Here is a 25,816-nt window from a genome sequence, read left to right as displayed (position 1 = left end):
CAGAGGCAAAGTAGGCCCAAGTGAGTGGGCAGTTGTGACAGTATCAAGGTGGATGGGGTGTCCTCGGGAAGCACTGAGATACCACCTTGTCCTCGGCCCGCTCAAAGCCTAGATCCAGCCTGGATTGCTGCTCCATTGAATGCCGAGGGCTTCGAGGAGAAGGAAAATGGCTTCACTTCAACAAATGTTTCGAAGCTCCTGCTCAGATTGGACCGCTGTGGCAAGGAGTGGCTCGGTTTGGGAGGCCGCTCCCATGTCCCATTGTGCTGACAAGGAGTCCTTAATTCGGGGTTTCAGTTGCACAAAGCTCCTACTCGCTTTCCACAGAAACCTTTTAATTTCTTACCACAAAGGAATTTGCAGCTCCTGGGCAACAGCAAAGCTTTATAAGCTGAAGAAAACCGGAAACACACACACACACACACACACACACACACACAAATGTCTTTTACTGACTCAGCTGCATCGGGTTTAAGAAGAGCTTGCTGGATCAGGCCAACAGCCCATCTAGGCCAGCATCCTATCCTCACAGTGGTTGACAGGTGTTGTGGGAAACCTGCAAGCAGCACAAGAGCTCTCTCTCCCCTCTTATGGTACCCAGTGACTGGTATTCAGAAGCATTGCTGCCTCTGACTTGGAAGGCAGAGCATAACCACCATGGCTCGTAGCCACTGATAGCCTTCTCCCCCATGAATTTGTCCCATCCTGATTTAAAGCCATCCAAGTTGCTGTGGGAATGAGTTCCACAGTCTTAGGTATTGTGGCATTGGTGACACTGTGCCAAGCGTCCCCTGAAGTCTATCAAGAGGCCCTGATCCTTGTTTTCATGAATGTTTAGGGAATGGCTGTGATTGTGGAGAAACTGCACTCTACATACGTTCAGAGGCTAACTCATTTTAATTATTCCGTCTCACGTTCCAGGGCTGGCATCGCCATCAAGTTCCAGGGCTAGACTCAGGCTTGGAATGAAGCCCAGGAAATGTCAGAGAAGTGTGTAAACTACTTTAATAAAACTAATAATTAATAAACAACAATGGGAAATGCTTGTTTATAAAATGAGGAGTGTCATTTTGTGTTGTTTCGTATGTATTGGGGGTATTGTGTTGTTTTGTGGGTATTGTGTGTATTTGTAATTGGTTTAATCTGGAAAATCCAATAAATTCCTATTAAAAAAAGAAGAAGAAGAGTGTCATTGAAGCTCATTGCCAGGGAAGTTGGTGCTTTCTGTCCCTGGAATGCCTCAGGTAAGAGAATCAGCTGCACTTATTCGGCAGTAAAATAATTGCACTCTGTGTACAGTCAGAGATGGTTAAAACTTAAAGAAAACTTAAAACTTAAAAATATCAGACAGTGACTCTTGGTCTCTTACAGCTTTTTATCACCATGGTTCACCCACAAAATATGAGCAATTTTCTCTCCATTTGCTGGCATATAATTTGGGTTGTTTTCTGCTTTGTGATTTTGGTATATTTTAAAAGAAAAAACTTTTCCCTCCCCTTTCTCTCTGCCCCCCCCTTTTTTAAGCGAGTTGCATCTACATGACGGAGGAAGGAGCACAGAGGGAAGGCTGAACTTCTAATTTATTTTTAGCAGCCAATTGGAACTTTTTTCCCGAGATGAAGGAGGGAAAGGGGAAAAAAAAATTGGTGGTGTACCAGAGAAGCCAGCAGAAGACAGTGTAACCTTTGAGGCTCTGCTGCTTCTGCAAACGCCACCACTCAGCTGCTGAGGCGAGGGTCCAAATGTCCAAACGGCCTCGATTTTCTTTCGGGACGTCCTGCTACTAGTGTGGATTCTGACTGGAGTGATAATGATGGGGCCATACAGCTGCTCCTGCTACCTCTTCTTTCTCCTGCTACCAGGTACCCATATTCCAGAATATTTAAGCCCATTTCAAAAGACGGAAAGGCTAGGTGGCTGAAGAATTTATCCCGAAGTTAGGAGAGAACTGGGGAGTGGAAGGGGGGCAGCCCTATCAAGATACAAGTTTACTGGATGTCATTAAGGGCTCCTGAGTGGGAGGAAAGCAGAACTGACCCAAGGGGAAGACCATGTCTCAATCATGCTGCAGTGGACCGATTGTGCAACCAGCCATTCAAAATTCCTTGTGCCTTCCTTTGGTTTAGCCTCTCTGCAAATGGGAGTTGTTGTTGTTGTTGTTGTTTTTAAATCTTTTTATTTTAAGCATTTCGTATTTTTTTTAAAAAAGCTGACTCATCACAAAAAACTGCTCTCTGAGTGGTTTACAAACCACTACAAAAGAGGCAGTCCTTGCCTTCAGGCTTAGAATCTGAAAGAGACACAGCACATAAGGAAAATGGTTGGGAGGGAGGAGGTAATACACAAGCTCAGGTTCAAGCTGCAGGCAGTGATGGCCCCCAACTTGGGTGGTTTTAAAAGAAGACTGGACAAATTGATGAAGGGCAAGGCTATCAATGGCTACTAGTCACAATGGCTATGCTCTACCTCCATGGTTGGAGGCCATCATGCTTCTGAATACCAGGTGCTGGAAGCCACAGAAGGGGAGAGGGTTCTTGTGATTTGGGTTCAAATCAGTGCCTTAGAGCATTCATACAAAGAGCTTCGTGTCCATGATATCAGTAATCCCTGTGACAACACTGAGAGGTAGGCCTGAAGCATTATTTTAACATTAGAAATGAAGGTATTGAAGTGGTGGAGAAGATCCAACATCACACCCTGGGATGTTACGGGGTCTCCCCTTCTTCTCTTCCCTTCTTCAGCGCCCACCCACCCAAATCTGCTCCAGAGTTCCCCCACCCTGTGGACCAGATTTGGAGGAGGGGGCTGAGAAGCTGCCGAGGGGAGAGAAGGGGAACTTCTCTTTGACCAAGCAGGATGTCACAACTGGATAACCCCGAGAGATGAAGTCATGGCAGGGGTGAGATCTTGTGTCATCTTAAAAAGTAACATATTAATTACGGCATAAGCTTTCACAGACTACTTCATCATGCATGAAGTGTTGTCCTGAGCTATAGGTATAAATACACATCTTTTTTTGGAGGGGGGAAGTAGGGATTGCAAACAGGTTGGGGGGAAATGAAATGTGGAAAACTGTTACCTTGCTATACATAAAAGTATAAAGCAGTGTTTGCCCACCTGGTGCCCTCCAGATGTTTTGGACTACAACTCACATCAGCCCCCGCTAGCACAGCCATGCCGTAACCCAGCATGTTATGGTTTCAAAGTCCACAATAAAAAGTCACCAATTTAATCTTGGATTTACTCACACACAGACCACAAAATGTAACCCAGAGGGAGATTAACCAGGAATAGCTATTGGCCAAATAACATGAACGGCCAACTCTCCCCCAGCTCTGAGTGGGAGACACCTTCTCTCTCTCTCTCTTTAAGAGGGGTCCTCATTTCCTTCTCTCTGGTTATAATGAGAACTTCATCGCTTCTGGTCACTTTTGCCTTCACCGCAAGGTTTCCCCGACAATGTAAGCTCTGCAAGACCTGAGCATGATAAGTTAGAACAGCTTCTCATGAAAATACATTTTGCTAAACCTCAGCTGCTGGACAGCAGAGACCTAGCATCTTGCAGGTTCCAGTTGGATTTGCAAAGCAGAATATTAAAATCAAATCTTACACAGTGAAGCTAAGTTTTATTTACGTTTAGAAATCAGGTCTGATTGGCAAAGCTGTCCACTGCCTTTTATTGCATTGGGAACTGAAAATAACTTTGTTCTATATTTCCCCAAAACTACATTTCCAAGGGGCTGCTTGAGCCTTGGGGTCAGGAGGAATCATCCCAGACACACACCCCCGCGCCCGGGGCTTACATACATTGCACACCCATAGTTTTGTACAACTTCTGTTCATTTCAGAGGGGCTTGTTCAGGAGAACTTTCTGAAGGTGGATCGTGTCCCTGGGGGTCAGATCCATCTCATCTCCCACTCTTCCACTCATTAATGGCACCCAGAACATCTTACTGGGAGTAAGAACTTGCTTTGTACTACATGGGAACAAAGGAAGCTGCCTGAAGTGTAGGTGGGTTCCCACGATGCAAGACACAGTGATAACAGCAAGAACCTTTATTGAACAAACAGAACTGGACAACAGGGGCAAAGCAACTGCCTATATACATTTCTGAAAGCCTGGGCCACTCCCAACGTGACTGGCTGTCTAAACGTCCAAGCTGCGAATCATGACTCAGAGTCCAAGGGCCAATGGCAGAGACCCAACTTCTGAAATGTTCTGTGATTGGACATCATGTATCAAATCAGAGCACAGGAGCTCAGAATCCTTAGTCCAGACTCAAGCTCAGGCAAACACAGACCACTGAATACATAACACTGCCTTTTCCCTAGCCAGACGACGGACCCATCTAGCCCAGTATTGTTGACACTGACTGGCAGCAGCTCTCCAGGCTACCAGGCAAGAGTCCTTCCCAGCCTATACATTGAAAGCTATACCATGCCACTTTAAACAGTTACGACTTCCCCCCAAGAATCCTAGGAAGTATAGTTTGTTCAGGATACCGAGAGTTGTTAGGAGACACCCCCACATTCCCCTCCTGCTTTGGATTCAGCACAGAGCAGGGCATGCTTCTGTTTTCCCAGCCTCCAGACTCAGCCAATAATCATAATCGTACTTCACCTGTAATTGTACTTCAGATTACAGTTGTGTGGGAACTTATGTGACTGGATGAAATTAAGCTTTTCAACAACTAGTATCACAAGGCTAGACTCCCACCGCCGCCGCCACATAATATGCTGGTTTTCTGTGTAGGAGGATTATTTCTGTATGGATTTGATTGCAGGAAGTGTTCCAGGTGAGACACAGGCAGGGCCACTTCAGCCACACTCATAAGAACATAAGGCGAGGCAGCTGGATCAGGCCAAAGGTACAGCATCCTGTTCTCCCAGTGACCCATCCAGGGAGGATACCCGGCACCGTGGTTCAAAGATCCCTCCAGCGCCCCCTGGTTTCACCTTTTTACAGCGCTGCCAGCAGCTTTGCGGGGCTGCAGGAGGCAGGCAGCGGCTGGAGGCCGGCTCCCCGGGCGGGGAAGAGGCGGAGGTCCCAGGCGCGGTGCTGCTTCAGCACGGTGGGCGAGGGCAGTGAGCTGGTGCTGGGAGGCACCGCGTCCAGCCTCCGCCTCTTCCCAGGCGCCCTCAAGAACTTGGCACGAACTTGGAGTCCTGGCGCCCCACGCCACTTGCCTCTATGGGTAAGACGCCCCTGGACCAGCCAGATGCCCCAATGGGAAATCTGCAAGCAGGACCCAAGCCCAAGAGCCCTCTCTCTTCCTACAGTTTCCAGCAACTGATATTCAGAAGCATTGCTGCCTTTAGTGATGGAGATAGAGCACAGCCATCGTACCTAATAGCTATCGATAGCCCTTTCCTCCTCATTCTCCATCTCAAGGACATGATTCAAGCAAATCTCCCACCCTTCTCTGGTCCCTTCAATCTGTTTTTCCTCTTTCCCTCCCACGCCTTACTCTTTCTCTCTGTAGACTATTTCTGGACCACTCCCAGCTCTGGAGATGCTGCTAACCAGCTTATTTTTTTATGAATGGATATTGCAGGCTTCTCGAGAGCCTTCCTTTTGCAGCACCCGTTGTGATTTAGCAGGCTTGTTTTTTGAAGCTTACAAGCCAGGAGGGGGGCAGCGAGGTAGCTTTGGTTCCCATTTATTCCACCAGATCATCTTGTTCTCCACTCCCCCCCCCCAAAAAAAATCTATTGACAGTGCTAGGGCTTTGAAAAACAGCAAGTCCTTGAAACGTTGCAAAGGATTCTGGGATTTTTCTCTCATATTGTACTTTCCCAGTGTAAGTATTGCTAATCCTGGCCCTGCCTGAAAAGCTGACAATACTGGGCTAGATGGACCGAAGGTCTGAGTCAGTGTTATTCAGCTTCCTGCATTCCTGTGAAAGGTTGGGGGGGGGTTAAGTGTAGGAAAATAAATAAATTAATTAAATTTGCCTGCCTCATGTCTAAATAGAGAGCAGCATGAACAATGGACTTGACTCAAGACTAATGTTGACAAACATTACAACCCCACGTCAGAGAATTTTGCTCACAGAAACAGAGAAATCAGTTGCATCAGGGAAAAAACAAGATTACAGCTATTAAAATACAGTGGTGGCTTGGTTCTTGAACTCAATCCATTCTGGAAATCCATTCGACTTCCAAAACGTTCGCAAACCAAGGCACCAGAAACAATGTTGACAGCCGAAACGGATGTTCGGCTTCCAAAAAAACGTTTGCAAACCGGAACTCTTATGCTTTGCAGAGTTCGGGAACCTATTTGTTCGTCAACTAAGCCATTTGGGAACCAAGGTACCACTGTATTGAGTTAGGTGTGTTGGTGGGTAGAATAATAATTTAAAAAACCTTAACATGGTCCTCTAAGACCCACACCACCTACCAATTTTCTCTTGCTCTGTGAAAAATGAGTTTTAAGAGCCAAAGCTCGACAATGCATTTATTGACTCTTTCCATTGTGAAACTGGAAATCCTTGTTCTGGTGGAATAAGTGAGTTGGGTGCTGCCCTTAGTGACTAAACTCTTTATGCCACTATCCCACACTAGCTCTGGGGAAAGAAGGGTACAGAAGCTCATTTCCTTTTCAGATGGGGATGAAGACTTGGGGAGGAGGGCAAAGTGAAACCTAAAAGAAATTAAGATCTTAAGAAGAGCCTGGTGGATCAGGCCAATGGCCCATCTCTCCCAGCATCCTGTTCCCACAGTGGCCAACCAGATACTTCATCTGTGAAACCCACATGCAGGATTTGAGCAAAAGACCCCTTTCCCATCCTTCCTGTGGTTTACAGAAACTGGTACCAAGCAGCATTACTGCCTCTGACCATGGAGGCAGAGCATAGCCGTCCTAGCTAGTAGCCATTGATGGCCTTCTCCTGCTCCATGAATTAGTCCAGTCCTCTTCCAAAGCCATCTAAGTTGGTGGCCATCACTGCCTCCTGTGGCAGGGAGTTCTGTAGTTTAACTGTGTGCTGCATGGAGAAGAACTTTCGTTTATTTGTCCCAAATCTTCCAAGATCCAGCTTCATTGTATGTTCTTGACTCGTAGTGTAATTTTATACCCATCTGTTATGTCACCACATACTCACGTTCTTGCTAAAATAAAAAGCCCCAAACACTACAACCTTTCTTAATGAAGGGATTCGCTCCATCCCCTTTTCTGAACTTTTTTCAAACTGTGCAATATCCTTTTTGAGGTGAGGTGACCAGAACTGCCCACAGTATTCCAAATGCGGTTGCACCAGCAATGTAATGTGTATGAACTACCTATAGCTATCCCTTGGACTTCTTAGCTGCTGGGAAAATGTAGGTATAGGTCAATCTGCAAATTTCGGTTTCTCGTTTTTCCATTCTTAAACCCCGTTTTTCACATTTCCACATCAGTTTAGGGTGATGTAAAAAAGAAACGCAAAGTCCTAATGAAAATTTAAGTGCAAATTTCCCTCAGTGTACACATTTGTATGCAATTTTGCCTAATACACTCATATATTTTTTTGCAAAGCAACCCTCTATAATGTAATGCATCTTTAGTATCTTATTTTCAGTACTATATTGCACACTTTACTTTGCATTGCACATTACTTGGCATTGCGAAATTCAGCTGTGAGAATGAGTGTGGATTTTTCCAAATAAACATTATTTTGTATGCACTTTAATGTGCACATTTTTGAAAGCAAATTCTCCTAATATGGTGCATTTTTGTATGTTGTTTTCACTAATATGTTCATTTTCATGCATACATACTTTTACCTAACATGTGCATTATTATTTTTTTGAAACATTCCTTTGTTGGGGAACTGCATTGCAAAATTCAGAGAACTGCGAATTTTGAAGGCTGGCTGTGTTTCGGTTTGTGCATTATTTTACAAAAATGCAAATTTGGTAGGTTTGCCTTTAAAGGCGAACTCAATAAAGACGTTGCGTCCTATCTCTAGTCATAAGGATTCTTTCTATATTCCAAGACAAAGGCAAGATGGATTGGTTTGAATTCACCCCCTTTAATTGGTGTTTCCTAAAATATGCTTGTGGGCTATGCTTCCTTTGCCAAGCTTTTGCTACACCCACCACAGGAGAAAATAAGCCATTTTGACTGCTCATGTGAGATCTCTGGGAAGCAAGGAGGAGACCAAAAGTTTGAGATTTATGAGGAGAAAGACCCTGGTACCTTTTTCTTTTAAAAAAAGTAGTATTTGAAATTGGCAAAAGGACATCAATCTAACACAAAAAAATGTAGCAGTATCCTTTTTCCAGTTTTTCTTTCTTTCTTTCTTTCTTTCTTTCTTTCTTTCTTTCTCTCTCTCTCTCTCTCTCTCTCTCTCTCTCTCTCTCTCACACACACACACACACACACCACTAGCATCAGTGATGGCAGCAAACTATCTATGGCGACACAGAGCAGGCTGTGCAGCACAGACTGCTCCACCCTCCCACACCTCACTGCCATCCCCCCCCCCAGCATCTGCCGCCTGAGGCAGATCCCTCAATCTTCCTGATTGTAGGGCCGGCACTGAACCTGTGCAAAGACCCTATGCCTAAAGAGATGAATTAGGAATGGCTTCAGGACTCCACAGTAGGAGCTTCCCAGACCCTGAGATTTCAGGGCCCAAACCTGAGATCTAGGGGCAGCACCTCGTGATGTCACAGGGCAGGCCCTGGAGACATACCGTAGGTAAATAGGGACGGCAGGCAAAGGAGCAGAGGAGGACCAACCTTCCATTCCTGGAGTGTCTATGCTACAATTTGCACCCAGCTCCTGTTGGGCCGTAGCTTGCAAGCTGCACATACGGTCTTCTTAATATATCTATTTATTAAATGCCCCCTTACCCACCTGAATATTCGAGACCTCCACCTGCCACCTGGAGGGGGCCAGGCACACCTGGAGACGTTCAGCTCAGACCTGGAGGTCTGGAAACCCTAAAACTGTGTGAGAAGCAATGCATCCAACATTACAGCAAAGTATAAGGCGCACACCTGAATTCTGGATAACATCACGTGAACACGTTTTTTAAAAACACAGCAGTGGGAACGCGTTGAGTGTGCAAAGGGAATCCAAAAGTCTAGATTCTAAGGCAGGGGTCCCCAAACTAAGGCCTGGGGGACGGATGCGGCCCAATTGCTTTCTAAATCCGGCCCGCAGATGGTCTGGGAATCAGCTTGTTTTTACATGAGTAGAATGTGTCCTTTTATTTAAAATGCATCTCTGGGTTATTTGTGGGGTCTGCCTGGTGTTTTTACATGAGTAGAAGGTGTGCTTTTATTTAAAATGCATCTCTGGGTTATTTGTGGGGCATAGGAATTCATTCATTTCCCCCCAAAAAATATAGTCCGCCCCCCCCCAAGGTCTGAGGGACAGTGGACCAGCCCCCTGCTGAAAAAGTTTGCTGACCTCTGCTCTAAGGCTGTGTTCACATTCCCAGTAAAGGGGTGTGTGAGCAGAGCCTTAGAGTCTAGACTTTTGGATTCCCTCCCCTCACCAACAGTAGTTGAGCTACACCAGCCAGCCTGGTGCCCTCCAGATGTTTCGAACAAAACTCCAATCAGCCCCAGTTAAGAGTCCAAAGCATCTGGCAAAGGCCAAACTACACGGTACAAACAACAAGGTTTGCTTTTGAACTTGTAGTGGAAGTTTGCCGGGCACAATCTCCATAAGTAAGAAGCTGCAATTTATGATTTGAGATATATATATTTCAGCTTCTACCAGTCCATGATTGCTTTGCCTGTTTCCGTTTGGCATTTGGAATCTGGGGCAGGGACAGACAGAGGTGCCATTGTGCGAGACACGGACAGCGACACCCTTTCCATACACATCCACTTGCGAGCCAGGAAACGCTTTGCTCTTTTCTCCGGGGCTTTGCCAGATTCTGAGCTGCCGTTCGGAGGGCAGAACTATTGCTGCTGATCTCCATTTCTGGAAATCGTTCCCTCAGATACTGGCGATGATGACTTTGACGCTGACTGCTTCTGTTTTTCTTCCTTCCTTCCTTCCTGACAAAAGCAAAACACTGGCAAACTTATTTCCAACAAATAGATTTCAACTGCTTCCATGTTATCTTTTGCCCCAAGCAGAATGCTAGGGGCATTAATGCTCATTTTCATATGGAAAGCAATTTGTACAATTCGTATGAAGAACCTACAACATTCAGCTATGTATGTATTGTTGGCTAAGCCCAGGTTTCCAACGTGTAAGAGTGCATTTCCTTTGCCGCGGAGTAACTGCAGCAATTGGACAGCAGGATTACATTCATTAGATAGTACGGTTGATCTGTAGGCTTCAGGTCATTTATTTATTTATTTGCAGTATTTATAGCCCACTCTTTATTGAATGTTTTCGATCCTGGAGCTGGGAACAAAGCAATAAAAATACACAGAGAAAATCAGTATACAAAAATTACAAAATCAAATACACAGGACCAATAAACAACTTAACCATTCTATCATAAGGTAAACAAACAAAATTACAACAGCATAAATTAATACTTCCAATTTAACATAATAATAATAATAATAATAATATACTGTAGTCAGATAGTGATGTGCAGGTGGATTTGCTGGCCTCCAACATCTCCTTACCGGCCAGGATGGACAGCATTCAGGGGTCTTCCCTTCCATTTCAGAAATTAAACCACTGCCTTTACCCTGATATCAGGTGTGTGTAAAAGAGTGGTCCAAGGCTAGAGACAAGGGGGAAAGCGAGGCGCTCTGCACACGATCAGGAACACTGCCATTTTTACTATTGTCTCAAATGCACCAGGCCTGCAGGGCTGAAAACAGATTCTCAGGCTGAGCCAAGGCACAGCTTAATCCTTCTTAGAATGACTACCTGCCAGAGGAGAACAGAGAAGGCTTTCTGAGCCAGCCAGAAGGGTAAACAATGTTTTTGCAGGGCCAAGATAAACTCACTATCCAAATTTCAAATATTGGCCCACGTTTGCTCCTGGCCTTCCCTTCCCTCCAGAGTGCGTTCACTGAGCGGATGTGGGATTGTGCCGGTAACTTGAAACGGACGAAATTTGTTGGGAACTTTGTGAAAGTTGGATTGGAATTTTGGCTCACAAGGTTGTGCCATGGCGGACTGTGGTGGGTGGGTTGCTGTTTTAGCAGCTGCAAGCATCAGATCGTTTTTCTTCTTCTTGAGCAAAGAAATCTCACCCCTCCTCAGCACACACATTCCCAACAACATGGCTGTAAGTTTAGGAGATGCGAAGCAGGCAGATGCCGGTAGAAGGTAGTTCCCAAACTGTTTTGAGCAACCACCCCCTTGGTTCCACGAACTCGTGGACATCCAGTTAACGTCAGGGAATGGTCTGGATCTGAAGATTGGGGGACGCAGTTGCAGACAGATCAATTCCTCTCAGAAGAGGAAGGGGATATATTCACACACACACCCTGCCTGCAGCGTTTTCAGAAGCAGAGAGAGAGAGAGAGGGGGGCATACACAGAGACAGAAGCTGAACACATTAGGGAGGAGTTACCCAGCTATGAGATAATGACAAGAGTTCCAGAAGGGAGGGGGCAGCTGGGAGACACATCAATTGAGAGTGTGGGGAAACACCCCTCTCTTTGTATCTGAGAACAAAGGAGGCTGAGAGGAGGAGGAACGTCCCATTGGTGCGAAGTCAGAAGGAGGATTCAGAGTAGGCAACTGATCTTGTGGAAGGTTTTCTGCTTGTGCGTGCAACATGATGCTGTAATAAAAGGACTATAAATCTATCAACTGCTCGTTAATTCTTATCTGTGAGCTTCCGAAGGGTGAGGGGAACTCCTACACTTGACAGATAAGTGGAAAGTTGGAAGATTAAGGCAGATAAAAGGAAGTCCTTCCATTGTGTGCAGTTAAACTGTGGAATCTGCTTCCACAGGGGGTGGTGATGGCCTCCATCTTGGATAGATTTAAAAGAAGATTGGACAAATTCATGGAAGAGAAGGCTATCGACAACAAATTCAAAACAGTAGCCATTAATTGCACATTTATTCAAAATCCACTTTAAACAATTTAGTTAAATAATTGAACAAAATTGATGATCCAGTGATACCAGTTTTTCAAAGTCTAATGGTACCCTGCCAGCGCCCCGCTTCCTCTTTGTGCTCCCCTAAATAATCCCACGGCCTCCCAGGATATGGTACCGCTCACCTTGGGAAGCACTGGTGTAAGGCCATGAGCCAGAGTTCCTGTGATGGACATGTAGAAACAAGTTTCCGCCCACAAAGCTGTTTGTTTATTGAATGACTAATTTTTTTATAATTAGTACAATTACTGTACATATGTCAAATCATAAGCAAAAAATAAGGTAGGTGCCTCCCGTGAGGAGCTTACAGTTTGAAATTTGATCACGAGAGGGGAAAATATATATCCCAAAAATGGTTTGGATCCTGTTTTCTGGAAATAATGCTTGCTTTCATGTAGGGCTGTATCAAACCACCCCCAGATTAGTGGTTCATTCAGTTTTGGAGGTGCAATTTTGGAGAGGGATGGGGGTTAAAGAACACACCCACCCCACTCAAAACTGCAGCCCCAAACAGTAACCAAAATGATGCTTCCGGGTCCACTACCTGCAAGAGACAGGTGAATTTAGAATAGCTCTTTTTTCACTCTCCAAATCCCTTGTTGTTCTTCCTTCCTGCATTTCAGGTGGGGTTGGCCCTAGATGATCCATGGGGTCCCCCAACTCTACCATTCTGTTATTCCAAGCAGCGTCTGCTGGAAACATTTTGACCTGGTAGGGCTGCAATTTTTAACCCTGCTGTTTTCATCCCAGTAGGACTTGTAAAGCAGTTATTTAGGAAAGTGTGCCGCTATACACGTGCAGAGTGCTGTCTCCTCCTCTCTGAAAAAAACAACCCACCAGATTCTCTGCACATCTATGGGCAGGGAAAGAGGGTCCATGCGCGAGGGCTCAAGTATGATTTTCAGACAAGATTGACGCCACAACTCTTATTCGAAAATTGAGCCTTATCAGATGACATAAGTTTCTGAATTCATGTATTCACCCATTGCCAAAAAGAACCACAGATATAAATGCGAGGAAATTTTTATTCCCGTTGCATGCAGACCCCCCCCAAAAAAAAACCTCCCGGGGGGGGATCAGTTTCACTATTAATTATCCAAAACTGTCCCCCCCCCCAATTAAAAATTCCAATCCATGGGCTGGAGGAGATTATTTCCTTTGAGCCAGGGCACATTGGAGCATAGCAGAACATATTTGCAGTTCCTGACTCAGTCCTGAAAACGTGTTCATGTACAGAGTTCATCATGCCAGGTGATTTAATGATAAAAAAGATATTTACTATAGAAAGAGACTCACAATTGCTTGCTTGTTCTCTCGCTCTCTGTCACAAAACAAATACTAAACTAAACCCCCCCCCCAGCTCTTCAAAATAGGATTGTTGTTTTTCTGGCTTTCAAGGAAACAACTCTTAAAAAAGGTAAAGGTAAAGGTGACTATGGGGTTGTGGCTTTCAAGGAAACAGCTCTGAGCATGCTCAGAAGCAGTGTATGATTCTGATAGGTGAATGCAAGCACAGAGCGCTGCTTTTGAAGCATCTCCTGACATCTCCTACATCTGCTGTAGCGGCTGTGTTGAACAGGTCCCACAGCAACAGATGGAGTAAGAGCTTTCCTGCTAGGTCTGACTTCCCGGCAGTCCGGTCAGTCACACGGTTTTCCTGTTTAGAGACGGATAGGAAGGACCTCTAGCTACACTTCTGGATTAGGACCGGCTGAGTGATGCAGAGAGCTGATTGGCCAGAGAACAGAAGACAGCAAAAATGCCCCTGTAACTTCAAGGAAGTATAAAACATGTGTGGGACAAGAAGTAGTGTGTGGCTTTGAGTTTTGGAGGAGGATTTTTTTAAAAAACAAACCCTGTTTGACATTTCAGTGGGAGAGCTGTGCTGCAGTCATCCCAGTGGACTAGCCTCCACTTCTATTAAGGTTTTCAGAGGAAGTTCCAACTCACACCCTATCTCAGGTTAGCTTGATGAGTATGAGCAGCAGGGGCTTCTCTGTGGTGACACCTTAGCTCTGGAAATCCTTTCCTCAGGACTGAAACCCTTCCTTCTTCGGGGTTTTGTAAAGAGTCTTTTTACAGTGTATTTGTTTCTGCCTGTGGAATATGAGTCTTGTTGATGTTTATTTTATTACTTTTATTGCTTGTTTTTTGGGGTAATTTTGTAATATTTCAACACTCTCTCTCTCTCTCTCTCTCTCTCTCTCTCTCTCTCTCTCTCTCTGTGTGTGTGTGTGTTAATGTTTCCATGAGACAAATTGGAGGATGTCAGGTAGAAAAGTGGTTCAGTAATGCTTGGCTTACCTTATAAATAATATAAATCAACACACTCCAGAGTATTGGTGACGGCCTGAGTGCTAGCCAATATGTACCCTCCCTAGCCAGCATAGTGTAGATTGGCCCTTCTAGCTTACCTTACAAGGAAGTGTCTGAGTCGACTCTCACTCAGACATGGGTTTTTTGGTTCTAGTTCTGGAGTGCTGTTTGCAGCCTCCCGCACAACATCTTTTTCTGTTCAGTTTGCTGCCGTTAAGAGTTTTTGTGGGTTATGCATCCTCTGCATGACTTTCTGCTCATGATACATTTTGGCCAGATTTTCTCAATCCAAGCTATATTTCCCACCCTGGTGCAGAATAGTGACGTTTGTACTGAGCGCACCTCAAAGTGGAAGTGTGTGTGAAAGGAGGACTAGTCTAATCTGCAGGTGGAACTGGGAAGACATAAAAACCCGATTTTGTTTGCTGTGAGAATCCAGTATGATGGCATTGGGGAGCCCCTGCTCCCAAACCTAATGGTGGCTGGTTGGAGTGTCTGTGGGCATGTTAATGCTGTGAGCCTTTCAATTTTATACTAGGCCTGTATGTATAAATAAAATCATATACTGTATTACAGCTTCTCTAGTGACCTTCATTCTTATGAAACCTGAGGTATTGCAATAATTATCACTATTATTTACACCATTCTCAACAGAAAGTGCTCAGGGCGGTGAACAAAATCATGAAATATAATGCAGACCAAAAACAGATAGCAAAACATACTTCAAAGCAGTATCAATACAACCAGCACCGCCAGTATATAAAAAAAAAACATCACGAGGGCAAAAAATGTGTCATTTATTTAATTATATGCTTAATGTGTGTCACTTAATGCGTCAAATCTATGTCATTTATTTATTTAAACAGATTTCTATCCTGCCTTTTCATTTGAGTGCTAAAAGCACCTCAGAATAAAAACCACATATCAGGTGACAGTAATGTAAGTAATGTGTGTGTGTTTGTGTGTGTGTATGTGTTTTTTTTAAAAGCTCTCAATTTCTCTCTACTTTTCTCAATCATTCAAGGGTTTGGAACTCCATTTAACATTGATGTGAAAAGACCTCAGATCTTCCGTGGCCCACAGGAAGCCCAGTTTGGATACAAAGTCCTTCAGTACACAGCCCAAGGTCAGAAATGGTAAGTCAAGGCTGGTTAAACCTAACCTGCAATAGCTGTTTTGAATATGACCGTTCCTCTCTTTTTTATAGATTGTCACCAAAACTTACACATACGGGAAAGCTTAAAACCACGGCCTCTGCCTCTTGTTCAATTATCCAGAAACCTGAGGGAAGACTTGTCCTTCCAGGGCCTGCCCTACTATTAGACAAAGTGAGCTGACTGACTCAGGCAGCTAATTTCCAGTGCCGTGGAAGGGCAGCCTACTTGCTGCTTACTTTTTTAAATTTAACATGTTATTATTTCATAAAAGTGTGTTGCATTTTTACTGCTGCCAGGGAGGGGAAGATATGCTGATGGGATTATCTTTTGGCCTCAGGTGCCAAAATAACTTGGCCAGCCTTTGACACTGCAATTTGATGGGTGGTGAATGGTGAGTGGAGGATTTCCTGCTCCACCACAGGGAGCAAATTGTCTTAGGCCTGTTCTGCCTACAAATATATTTTTGTGGGGTTGGGGTGGGGTTATATTGCTCCAAAGGATGGAGGCAAATTAGCACTTTGAGTGCCAAGACGTAAGGGATTGGAGTTTGCTTGTACCCTCACACAGGTTGGGGAAAAAGTTATTGAGGAAATTATTTGAATCCGTCTTTATAGTGGAAAATCTAGGGCAGATTCCCAGTGCCTGAACACTAACTTGTGCAGGAAGGGGTGTCAGAAGAGCTGAGGCAGATAGCAGTGATGAGATTAATCTAGGCCTAACAGACACAAGGAAAACTTGTCAAAAGTCCGGTTGGAATCCACCCTAGAACTCAAACGTGACTTTCCTAATCTTCTAACAAAAATATGTAACTTGGTCCCTCAGATCAGCCCTCCACACCCGAGGACTGGAAAGAAGACAGTGTAACACCAATTTTTAGAAAAGGAACCTGGAGGGATCCTTTGAAATTACAGGCTAGTTAGCTCGATGTCTGTCCTGGGAAAACATGGGGGTTTGCTGACCCAGTATGCACCAGCTCTGAAAATGATTTGCACTGGTTAGCACAGGATTTGAAAAATAAAACTGCCAATATCATTATGCCATTATATAAATCTATGGTGTGCTTGCACTAGGAATACTATGTATAGTTCTGGTTGCCTCACTTTAAAAAGGATATTGTAAAGTAGGAGAAGGTTTCGGGGGGGGGGGAGGCAGCCAAAATGATCAAAGGGAAGAAGCGACTCTCCCATGTTTGGAACTTTTTAATTTAGAGGAAAGGCAAAAAAGAAGTGACATAAAAGTTTATAAAATTACACATGGCATGGAGAAAGTGGTTAGAGAAAAGCTCTCCCCCCCCCCCCGCATAACATTAGAACCTAGTGGTCAATAACCCAGGTAATAAACTGAAATAGTCATGATGATAAAGATGGTTCCTTAAGCATCTCTAGATATATCTCTAAGGGGTGATTTTGAGTGGAAATTTTACAGAGACTAGGGTATGTACTGAAACATTCAGCGTTTCTTTTCTAGTGGCAGGGGGGCGGAGAGATTATTTGAATGAAGTTTTTGGCTTTGAGGCCAAGGATCTAAGGAATGAAAAAGGCAATGATTTCCTGACAACTTGTGGTGCCTCAAAATCTGTCCTCCCCCACCACACCCCTGAGGCCTAAATGCAGGTCTAAAAACAGCCCCCTGTTGCTTGTTTCTGCCTTTCCTCTGAGGCAGCTTCCACCTCTTCTCTGGCTTCCAGACCTCAGTCCTGCGTCAGTCCTGAATCAGAAAGGGAAATTCCGAGCTGCACCAATGATTTCCCCAATTGTACATCCGCTGGCCTTGTTAAAGAATAAAAGAACAAAAGGGAACTGTTGGCAGCACTCGCGCACTTGAGAATAATTCACAGATGGAGAAGAAATTCAGTATATGCCAGACTTCCATATGCTGCCATTAAGGGTGGCCAGGGAACTGGGTCCAAAGATCACATGAAACACAGAGGCACTCAAGAAGAGCCTCTGTGTGCAGCCGCCATAGCTACTGGTGGGTGTTTGGAGCATCCCCTGATGGCTCAGAGCCACATGGAGGCTGTCCTGCTGAATGGGTTCACCAGATGTCTGGCCTCCTTAGCTTGAAATGATGCTGCAGGGGAGTTGTGGGGGGGGGGAGTTGGAAATGGGATGTGTAATGAATTTATGTTATCAGGGAGAACTGAGCTTTTGACCTGAAAATGGGGTTCAGTGTGGGTTAAGGTTGCCAACTGATCCAGGCCTTCTCTTGTGGTGTAGAAAGGTTTCTCAGCTTAGAGATAATGCTTGTCATTCTGTTGGTGCAATCCTCCACACTGTTAAAGCTGCGTAGAATCATAGAATTGTAGAGTTAGTTAGGGACCTAAGAGGTCATCATCTTGTTCAGCCGCAGCTGCAAGATCCACTTGAATGGTTGGCAACATTTCCTGGAGTCAGAGCATAGCTGTCACGGCTAGTAGTCATTGATACAGCCTTTTCCATGAATTCACCCTCTTTTAAAGCCGTCCAAGCTGGTGGGCCTTTTCTGCCTCCTGCAGGAGGTTAAAGTCTGTTCCTCCTGCAGTGATTAATTCAACTTCCGCTGATGCATTTAAACTCCCAACAGCACAGGGTGGGTTTCAATGTAAAAATACAAAATAAGAACACACAATACCTAACAACAACCCCCTCCCCCAAAGAAAACAAACCAATAACCCCCTCCCACAGACACATTTAAAAGGCCATGGATTGTTTAATCAGCCAAAGGCCTGGTTATAGAGAAACCTTTTCGTCTGGTGCCTAAAGGTATGTAATGAAGGCGCCAGGCAAGCCTCCCTGGGGAGAGTACTGTATTCCACAAGTGGGGATCCACTGCAGAAAAGGCCCATTCTCGTGTTGCCACCCTCCGGACATTTTGTAGAGGCTGGCACATGAAGAAGGGCCTCAGATGATGAATACAGGCTCTGGGTTTCTACGTAGAATCTTAGAGTTGGCAGGGACCCCAAGGTTCATCTAGTCTGACTGCCTGCAATGCAGGAATCTCAGCTAAAGCATCCATGACAGATGGCCACCCAACCTCTGTTTAAAAACCTCCAAGGAAGGAGAGTCCACCACTTCTTGTGGGAGTCTGTTCCACTGCTGAACAGCTCTTACTGTCAGAAAGTTCGCCCCCGCCCCCCAGAATGTTTAGTTGGAATTTCCCTTCTTGCAACTTGATGCCGTTGGTTCGAGTCCTACCCTCCAGAGCGGGAGAAAACAAGTATGCTTCCTCCTCCATGTGACAGCCCTTAAGATATTTGAAGGTGGCTATCATATCTCCTCTCAGTCTCCTCTTTTGCAAGCTAAACATACCCAGCTCCTTCAAGCGCTCCTCATGAGCCTTAGTTTCCAGACCCTTGATCATCATCTGGGGGGTTGGTGTTATATAGGCCTACTCAAATTGTCTTGCCCCTGTGAGCAACCTGGCCTGCTGAATTCATCTCACTGATGAGGGGTGGGGGCTGACACGCAGTTGCATCTTTTGATACCTCCAAATACATTGGGGTGATACGCTAAATCCCAGGCAGCACCTTCAGAGGAAAACTGTGGGGAATGCCCTACTTCCCCATAATATATTTCCATTGTATTACCAGAATGAAGGAGGAATCTGTGAGCTTGCCTGCGATGATCCAGGAATCAGATGCAAAGCTTAACATGGTCGCTCTGTTTCCCGTGGAAAAGGCATCTCAGAATGGGCGACGGGGCTGTTGAGCTGGGGGGCTGGCTTCAGTGAGAAAGTGGGGAAGCGTGTCAGAAACACTTTCGATCCCCTCCCCAAACCAAGAACTGGGTTCACCAAAGCCAACACTTTGGGGTGTGTGTGTGTGTGTGTGTGTGTGTGCCAGTAACGTATCAGGGATGCCCACCTTTCCATTCTCCAGCTTCTTTCCAGAAGCATTGAGTGAGTAGATGAGGTGGTGAGAATAGTTTTGGGGACCCCCTGGGAAAGGGGATGGACAAAATGAAGGGTGGGTGGAGGAATGATAGAGGGAAAGTGAGCAGGAGGAAGGAAATGCAAGAGAAAATGGCCTCCCTTGTCCTTTCCCCTCCTTTCTCTCTCCTACACAAACCTCCATCCAACTCTGCCCTGCCAAATTTCACAGTTCATCATCTAGTTTTCAGTACAGTAATAGTAATACAGTGCTTTAAAAACAATAATCCAAATTACTCTACTTTTTTTTTTTGCAAGATGTGATTTCCCTCACAAAAATCCTGCGAGGTAATGCAGCACATTCACTCTATCATTTTACAGATACAGGGCTAGAATAGAGGGGGGTGGCTACTTGTTTGATAGGGCCGCTGCCTCCTTCTCCTCTTTTCTGGGGCAGCTCCTAAAAAGCTGCATGTAGTGCAGCAATTGATAGCGTATTTATAACCCTTAAAAGCGTAGCTGCTTTGCCACACGCAAAATGTCAGAAAAAAATGCAACCTGTTCTGCTAGTAGAAGTAGTACGACTCATGTCAATGTGTTGCATGAGTCGTACTACATGCAGAACGTTAGCAGCACTGTGTTGCCCAAGGCCAGAGAATTAGTCAGTGACATGAACCCATGGCTCCTAATTCCATGTGAAACTCCCTTTGCAAAATTGTGTCACAATACTCCAGAAAACAATATACAAATATTGGTGTGGTTTCATGTTACTGTGACTTTATAACGCATGGAATGGCATCAGGCAGGATTTTCGACACCTGCTGAAAACATTTTTGTTTAGACGCGCCTACCCAGAATGTTGACATGTGGGTTTTTTTTTAGCTTACCGTTGGTTTTAATTGTTATTTGAATGTTATGAATGGCTGTTTTAAACTGTATTTTATTGAGTTTTTTTTGTAAACCGCTTTGAGTTTTCTTTTTATAGTCAAGTGGTTTATACATTTAATGAAATAAATAAATCTCAACAGGATGCTGGTGGGGGCACCTTGGGATGGGACGGCAGATGACAGAAAAGGTGATGTTTACAAGTGCATTGTGGGAGAGAGGAACAACTCAACATGTGCCAAAGTCAACATAGGTAGGTAATGATGTCATAGCTGGTAAGTACTTGACCTGCCTCTCCCCCATCAGATTCAGAACTCGTACTGTTGCCGGGATTGGATGGCTTAAAGGTTTTATTCAATAAGTTAGCAGAGTGTCCCAAAATGAGTCTAGAAGTTGCAAGTTCATGAGGCACAGCAGGTAAGCTAAGATGTTCCAAAAATTGGGACACCCCCTGTCAGGGGCTGGACTGAGGAGGAATGGTAGGAACTGCCCCTCCCCTTCCTGCACCTTTCCTAGAAGAGGACAGTGGTTTGCAGAAGGTCATAGTTCAGAGGCTGCAGGGGGGAGAAGCTGGGAAATATTGGGAGAGCAGCAGGGAATAGACAGCTAACAGACTCAAGTGTCTCTTGAAAGCATTCCTGACCCCCCTTCTCCCAGAGCAAGGCGTGCCTTGAGAGTAATATAACAGAAAACTCAGATCAGCTGGTGCAGGGGTGATGTAGAATAGGAGGGACTGAGGGGGTGGGACTTTACTTGGAGCAACATCATTAACTAAGAGAGACCGCATTCCTTCGTCTCTCTCTCTCTGTGAATATTGAATAAACTACCTGGTAAGAATTCTTTTTGTATTTGCCACTTCTTGGAATTCCACCGTGAGAGGGATCGGATTCCCTGAAGCCTTGACACACCCGCTGTGCTTCCTTTTCGAAGAGAGGGACAAATACAGCTATTTGAAAAGTCAAGGTTCTGAGCCTCGAGACTGGGCAAGCAATTGGGCACTGAGTGGGCAGTGACTGGTCCAAAGTCTCCATGAGGGTTAAGCACACATGGTCTGTTCATGCAGGCACTGTGTCCCTGGATTCATAGACTGGTAGAATTGTGGAATTGGATGGAAGATGGGGCAGAGACAGCAGGACCAGCTCACTGTTGGATTTATCGTCAGGTTCCCTGATTTAGGGCTTGTTGTACCCTTCTGTGACAATTGTAATCCTTAATAAATCAATCAATCAGGTGTGATCCTGAGTCGTGCAGCAGAATTCATGGAGGGTTTGGGGGAGGCAAGGGCAGGCGTACATCATGGAGGAGGGTTTTAATGTACAGGGTAGCTATTACCTCTAATTCCAGTCCCAGCCATGATCTGATGCAAGGCTCATATTTTTGTATGTGTCCTTCTCTCTCCCCCCCCCCTTTCCACTTCCTTTTCTTACTTCTCTTCCTCCCCCACCCTCTTGCTGGCCTCTTGTGAACTAAAATTAGGTGACATGGCCCTGCAGAACAACTCCAGGCAAATAAAAAACATGCATTTTGGAATGTCGCTTGTGGCCAACAAAGATGACGGGTTTGTGGTGAGCAATATTTGCGGTGTCTTTTTCTGTATTTAAATTGAAAACACAAACAGAGACAGATGCACAAAAATGAGATCTAGGAAAGGCTGCTATTACTTCAATGGAAGCCAGGTGAACTGTAAGGCTAGAGTCTTCAACATGGCCCCATTTTTTATTTCTAGAATGAAGTTTTGTTTGTTTGTTTGTTTGAAAGAGGGGGTTGTCTGCCATTTTGGTCTGATTTTCATTTATTTTGTTATGTGTGTGGTATGTGTGTTTTGCCCTTTGGGGGGATAGATTCACATGCATCTGGGGCATCAGTTTATATATGATATCTCCATCAGTCTTCAATTAAGAGGCTGGTCCCATTCCTTGCATACAATGCTTCAAGCACTGAATTTGTGGTAGCCGGAGGGTTTTGCAACCTGGCTTTGCAAAAAACATTTTGTCACTTTTACAAAAGATAATGAAAAGACATAGAACAGTTCATTTAGTAGGGAAGAAAGAAGTATATGCATGCATCCGGCAAACAGGATGCAGGGTGTGTTTTGAAAAAGCAGAGTGAAGAAACAAAAATTAGGGATTTTGATGGTAGTGTTCCCATTCACCCCACCTCCAATCTCAGCAAAGCCCCTATGTGTTTCAGCAGCTGCATGGTGTGCTGAAAATCAACAGGCAAGGCAATTCTGTAGCAGAATGGAGCAAGACTGACAAAAATGTTGCCTTGGATATAGTCAGGATCTATTTATATTTTTTAAAGTGGTGTATTTCAACAATATTTATTGTGGTTATTTTTGTCGTGTCTCATGATAGCTTCAGCAATTTTATTGTCACATGACTAACAACAAGCCCGTTGTTGTCCATGGACAAACAACCCATTTAATTCCTATTAAGCAAGGGGATTTAATGTGTAGGAGGATCGTGGCCCTGAAAAAGAGAAACCGGCAACCTGGGAGAACCACTGTGCAGAGTCTCAAACGCGGCCCCTGATGGAAAGGCAGAGAAAGCTCTGCTTGTCGTGTTTCTGCCTGCCAAAGACTTGCAAGTAACGGCGGGGTGGGGTGGGGGCTTCTTTAATGGAGGTGTGCCTGTAAAGATCACAGCTGCAGTCAACGATGGCACACCCAAAGGAGCTTAATTCCTTCCCTGAACAGCTGGCCAGGGAGGCTGCGGCTGGTATCTAGGGCAGCTTGGCTGGGCGTTCCCTGCAAGCAGAGGAGGCCGTTAGCTGCTGCTTGGCTGGCTGGCATTTTTGTGGTGAGGCTCTTGTTTACTCTCAAAGCCCGCCTGAGCATCTGTTTGAAGCTGGCCTGAGGGCAGCGAGGCCCCGAAAGCGGGTTGAGCAGGACAGCCTTTCAAAGCAGAAAATAAACACTGAGGGGAGCTGCAGTTGTTGGTAGTGGGGCTGAATCCCGCAGCCCTGACAAGGGTTCCCGAGATGGGACCCGTGAACAAATGGAACGAATAACTAAATGTTCAAAAGTTTTGCACTAGGAAACTTGGAATTCCACAGCCTGTGTAATGAATTACATGTGGGCCAGCTGTCCCTCTTTTTTGGGGGGGCAGGCCCTGTTTTTTTTAATCCGTGTCACTGGTGCAAGAACCGGCCTTTAAACGAGAAATTCCCAAACCTGTTTGGGCTATCTACCCTTTGGTTTCCTAAACTCTACCCCAGTGTCCCCTACTCTATAAAAAAGCACCTTTCACCAAGGAAGGTGATAACACAATAAAATTCAAAACAGTAACAATTAAGGCTCATGCTCATCCAAACTTGCTTTTGTGCCACGAAACAGCACTGCGCTTTAAAGTGGAAAACCCAAATTCCCGCTTATTCCGATTTAGTGGGTTTTCATGAGGAAAGCGCAGTGGGGTGGGATGTTTGGACACAGCAGTTTAAAGCACAGACCTGTGCCTAGGAAGCATGGGGCAAAAGGTAATTGTGGATGAGCCCGTAGTTGCACATTTATTCAAAACCCAGTTAAAACTAGTTTAATCAATTAAACAAAATGGATTAACTTGATCCAGTGATACCAGCTTTTCAAAGTCTGAGAGTCATTGAAACCTCCAGTGCCCCCCCTTGCCTTTTAGGACCCCCCCGGTAATCCCCACTGCCCACAGGGGGCAGTATCACCCACTTTGGGAACCACTAGTTTAACCCCTCCTGATTGTACCCGAGACTTTCTCAGATTCTGAACATGCTAAGAATTGTCTGGCAAAAGAGAACACAGGGATCCAGGAAGCAGCCTTATACTGAGTCTGACCATTGGTCTATCTAGCTCAGTAAAGTCTGCAGACTGGCGGCAGCACTCCACTTAAACCAATTTGTGTCTCCTCTCCAGTGTGGCTGGGCAGGTTCTTATGTCTGGTTCTCTTGACAGGCCTGTGCCCCCCTGTGGTCCCAGGAATGTGGCACGTCCATGTTCAGCACCGGGATTTGCACCAGCGTGGACGAGAACTTCCACCTGATGGAAAACATTGCCCCAACAGCTCAGAGTAAGTTTTGATGTCCTGCATGGTGTGTCAGATTTCTAAAGCAGCCAGCATTGAGGCCCTCTGCTGGAAGCCCTTCTTCTCTCTACTCCCAAGTCCCTCAGAAATAATTGTGTTGGTCCAGGAGAAAGGGAAGTGCCACTCTGCACATGTTCAGAAGTGCTCTGGGCTAGCCAATATGGCACCCTCCTGTTGCAGCATTTAAGGTAGAAGATGATGACAAGAAAGGCCTTTATCTACCTGAAATCCTGGAGAGAGTTGCTGCCTCCCAGAGTAGGCTGGTCTGAACAAGCAGTTTGACTGAATATATGGCAGCTTCCTTTGTTAAAAGCTGTTGTGTGTTTTAGTGATTTGAAATGCAGGCACCGCTGTGAGCATTTAAGTTCCCCCAAGGTTAGCATTTTCCTTAAGCCTGCAGGCCCAGGAGGACTCATTGCAATGATTCCATATGACTCAGGCTCTGGAAAGTCGTGTTGGGACATCAGTCATGCATCGTGTGCCAATGACTTTTCTCCATGGACAGCCTTAGGCCTCTGTTGAATCACTTCAGGCTAGCAGGGCCATGTGCCATATTTTACAGAGGGCAGTCCCCTATTTTAAGAGCGTGGCCTGGTCAAAAGTCCCATGTTTTTTGAGAAAAACATATTTGCCTATTGCTATCCCCCCTGAAAAGAACAACCCTCCTTTGCCATTGCCTAACTTTCTGCCTTTTCAATTTCATACAGGATGCTCAACTTACATGGACATAATAATTGTTCTGGATGGGTCCAACAGCATTTATCCTTGGTACGAGGTGCAGAACTTTCTTAGCAACATCCTTAGCAAATTTTTCATTGATCCAGAGCAGATCCAAGTGAGTTTGCTATTTTGTTTGAAATGATCATCCAAACATATATGATGGAAAAAATATAAGTTATTTGAAATTGCAGTATGGTCACAGCTACCTATTCATATGCTAAGCTACACTTCAATTTATAAATCGTTGTTTCTTTCCATGTTAAATAGTCATTCTGCAGCTTCACACAATCAGTTGCAAAACCGTCAGCTTCTAGCACTCAGTAAACATATGGGACCACTCAATTCCACTCATGTAACTCTCCTCTTGATAATTTAGCATCGCAGTAACTTAATTAGTATTCCAAATCAGCTTTCACCGGACAAAATCACTGTGGAGAAAATCTGCTTTTATAAGGCAATATCACTGTTGCAAACTGGAGATTTGATGGGGGGGGCGGTTCTTGAGGATTCTGTGCTTGCTGGTCTGATGGGAGTTGAAATCCAAAACATCTGGAGGGCAGCAGGTCAGGAAAGGCCAGTATACAGTGTGACTTGTTTTAAAAGGGACAGAGAGTTGAGAGCCACCCAAGACATCCCTGCGTGAGTCTGCTTGGCTTCCTCCCCACATCCTCCGGCTATGTTGGCTGAGGAAATGCTTAGACACTCTGCTTGGACCGTTTCCCTGACTCACGCATGATGAGAAGGAAGCTGTGCTGGGCCAAAGCCAAGGACAAGGCATTATTACCATCAACACCACTATTCATTATTATTGGTATTCTTA

At 45.1% G+C, this 25,816-nt stretch overlaps 1 protein-coding gene across 1 annotated transcript in view; it reads left to right on the top strand.

The window, feature by feature from the left end:
• The first annotated feature begins 1,528 nt into the window (after nt 1-1,528).
• Nucleotides 1,529-25,816, top strand: part of ITGA10 (integrin subunit alpha 10) — a 51,412-nt gene continuing 27,124 nt past the window's right edge. The window contains exons 1-6 of the mRNA XM_033174803.1: nt 1,529-1,862; nt 15,361-15,472; nt 20,368-20,477; nt 21,701-21,789; nt 24,147-24,261; nt 24,984-25,111. Of these exons, the coding sequence (XP_033030694.1) occupies nt 1,811-1,862; nt 15,361-15,472; nt 20,368-20,477; nt 21,701-21,789; nt 24,147-24,261; nt 24,984-25,111 (606 nt within the window). The 5' untranslated portion in view covers nt 1,529-1,810. The remainder of the gene's footprint in view (nt 1,863-15,360; nt 15,473-20,367; nt 20,478-21,700; nt 21,790-24,146; nt 24,262-24,983; nt 25,112-25,816) is intronic.

This window comes from Lacerta agilis, chromosome 17 (genome assembly GCF_009819535.1).
Source record: "Lacerta agilis isolate rLacAgi1 chromosome 17, rLacAgi1.pri, whole genome shotgun sequence".
Classification (NCBI taxonomy): domain Eukaryota; kingdom Metazoa; phylum Chordata; class Lepidosauria; order Squamata; family Lacertidae; genus Lacerta; species Lacerta agilis.
The sequence above is the reverse complement of the archived record's forward strand: the minus strand, read 5'-3'. Positions and strand labels throughout refer to the sequence as shown.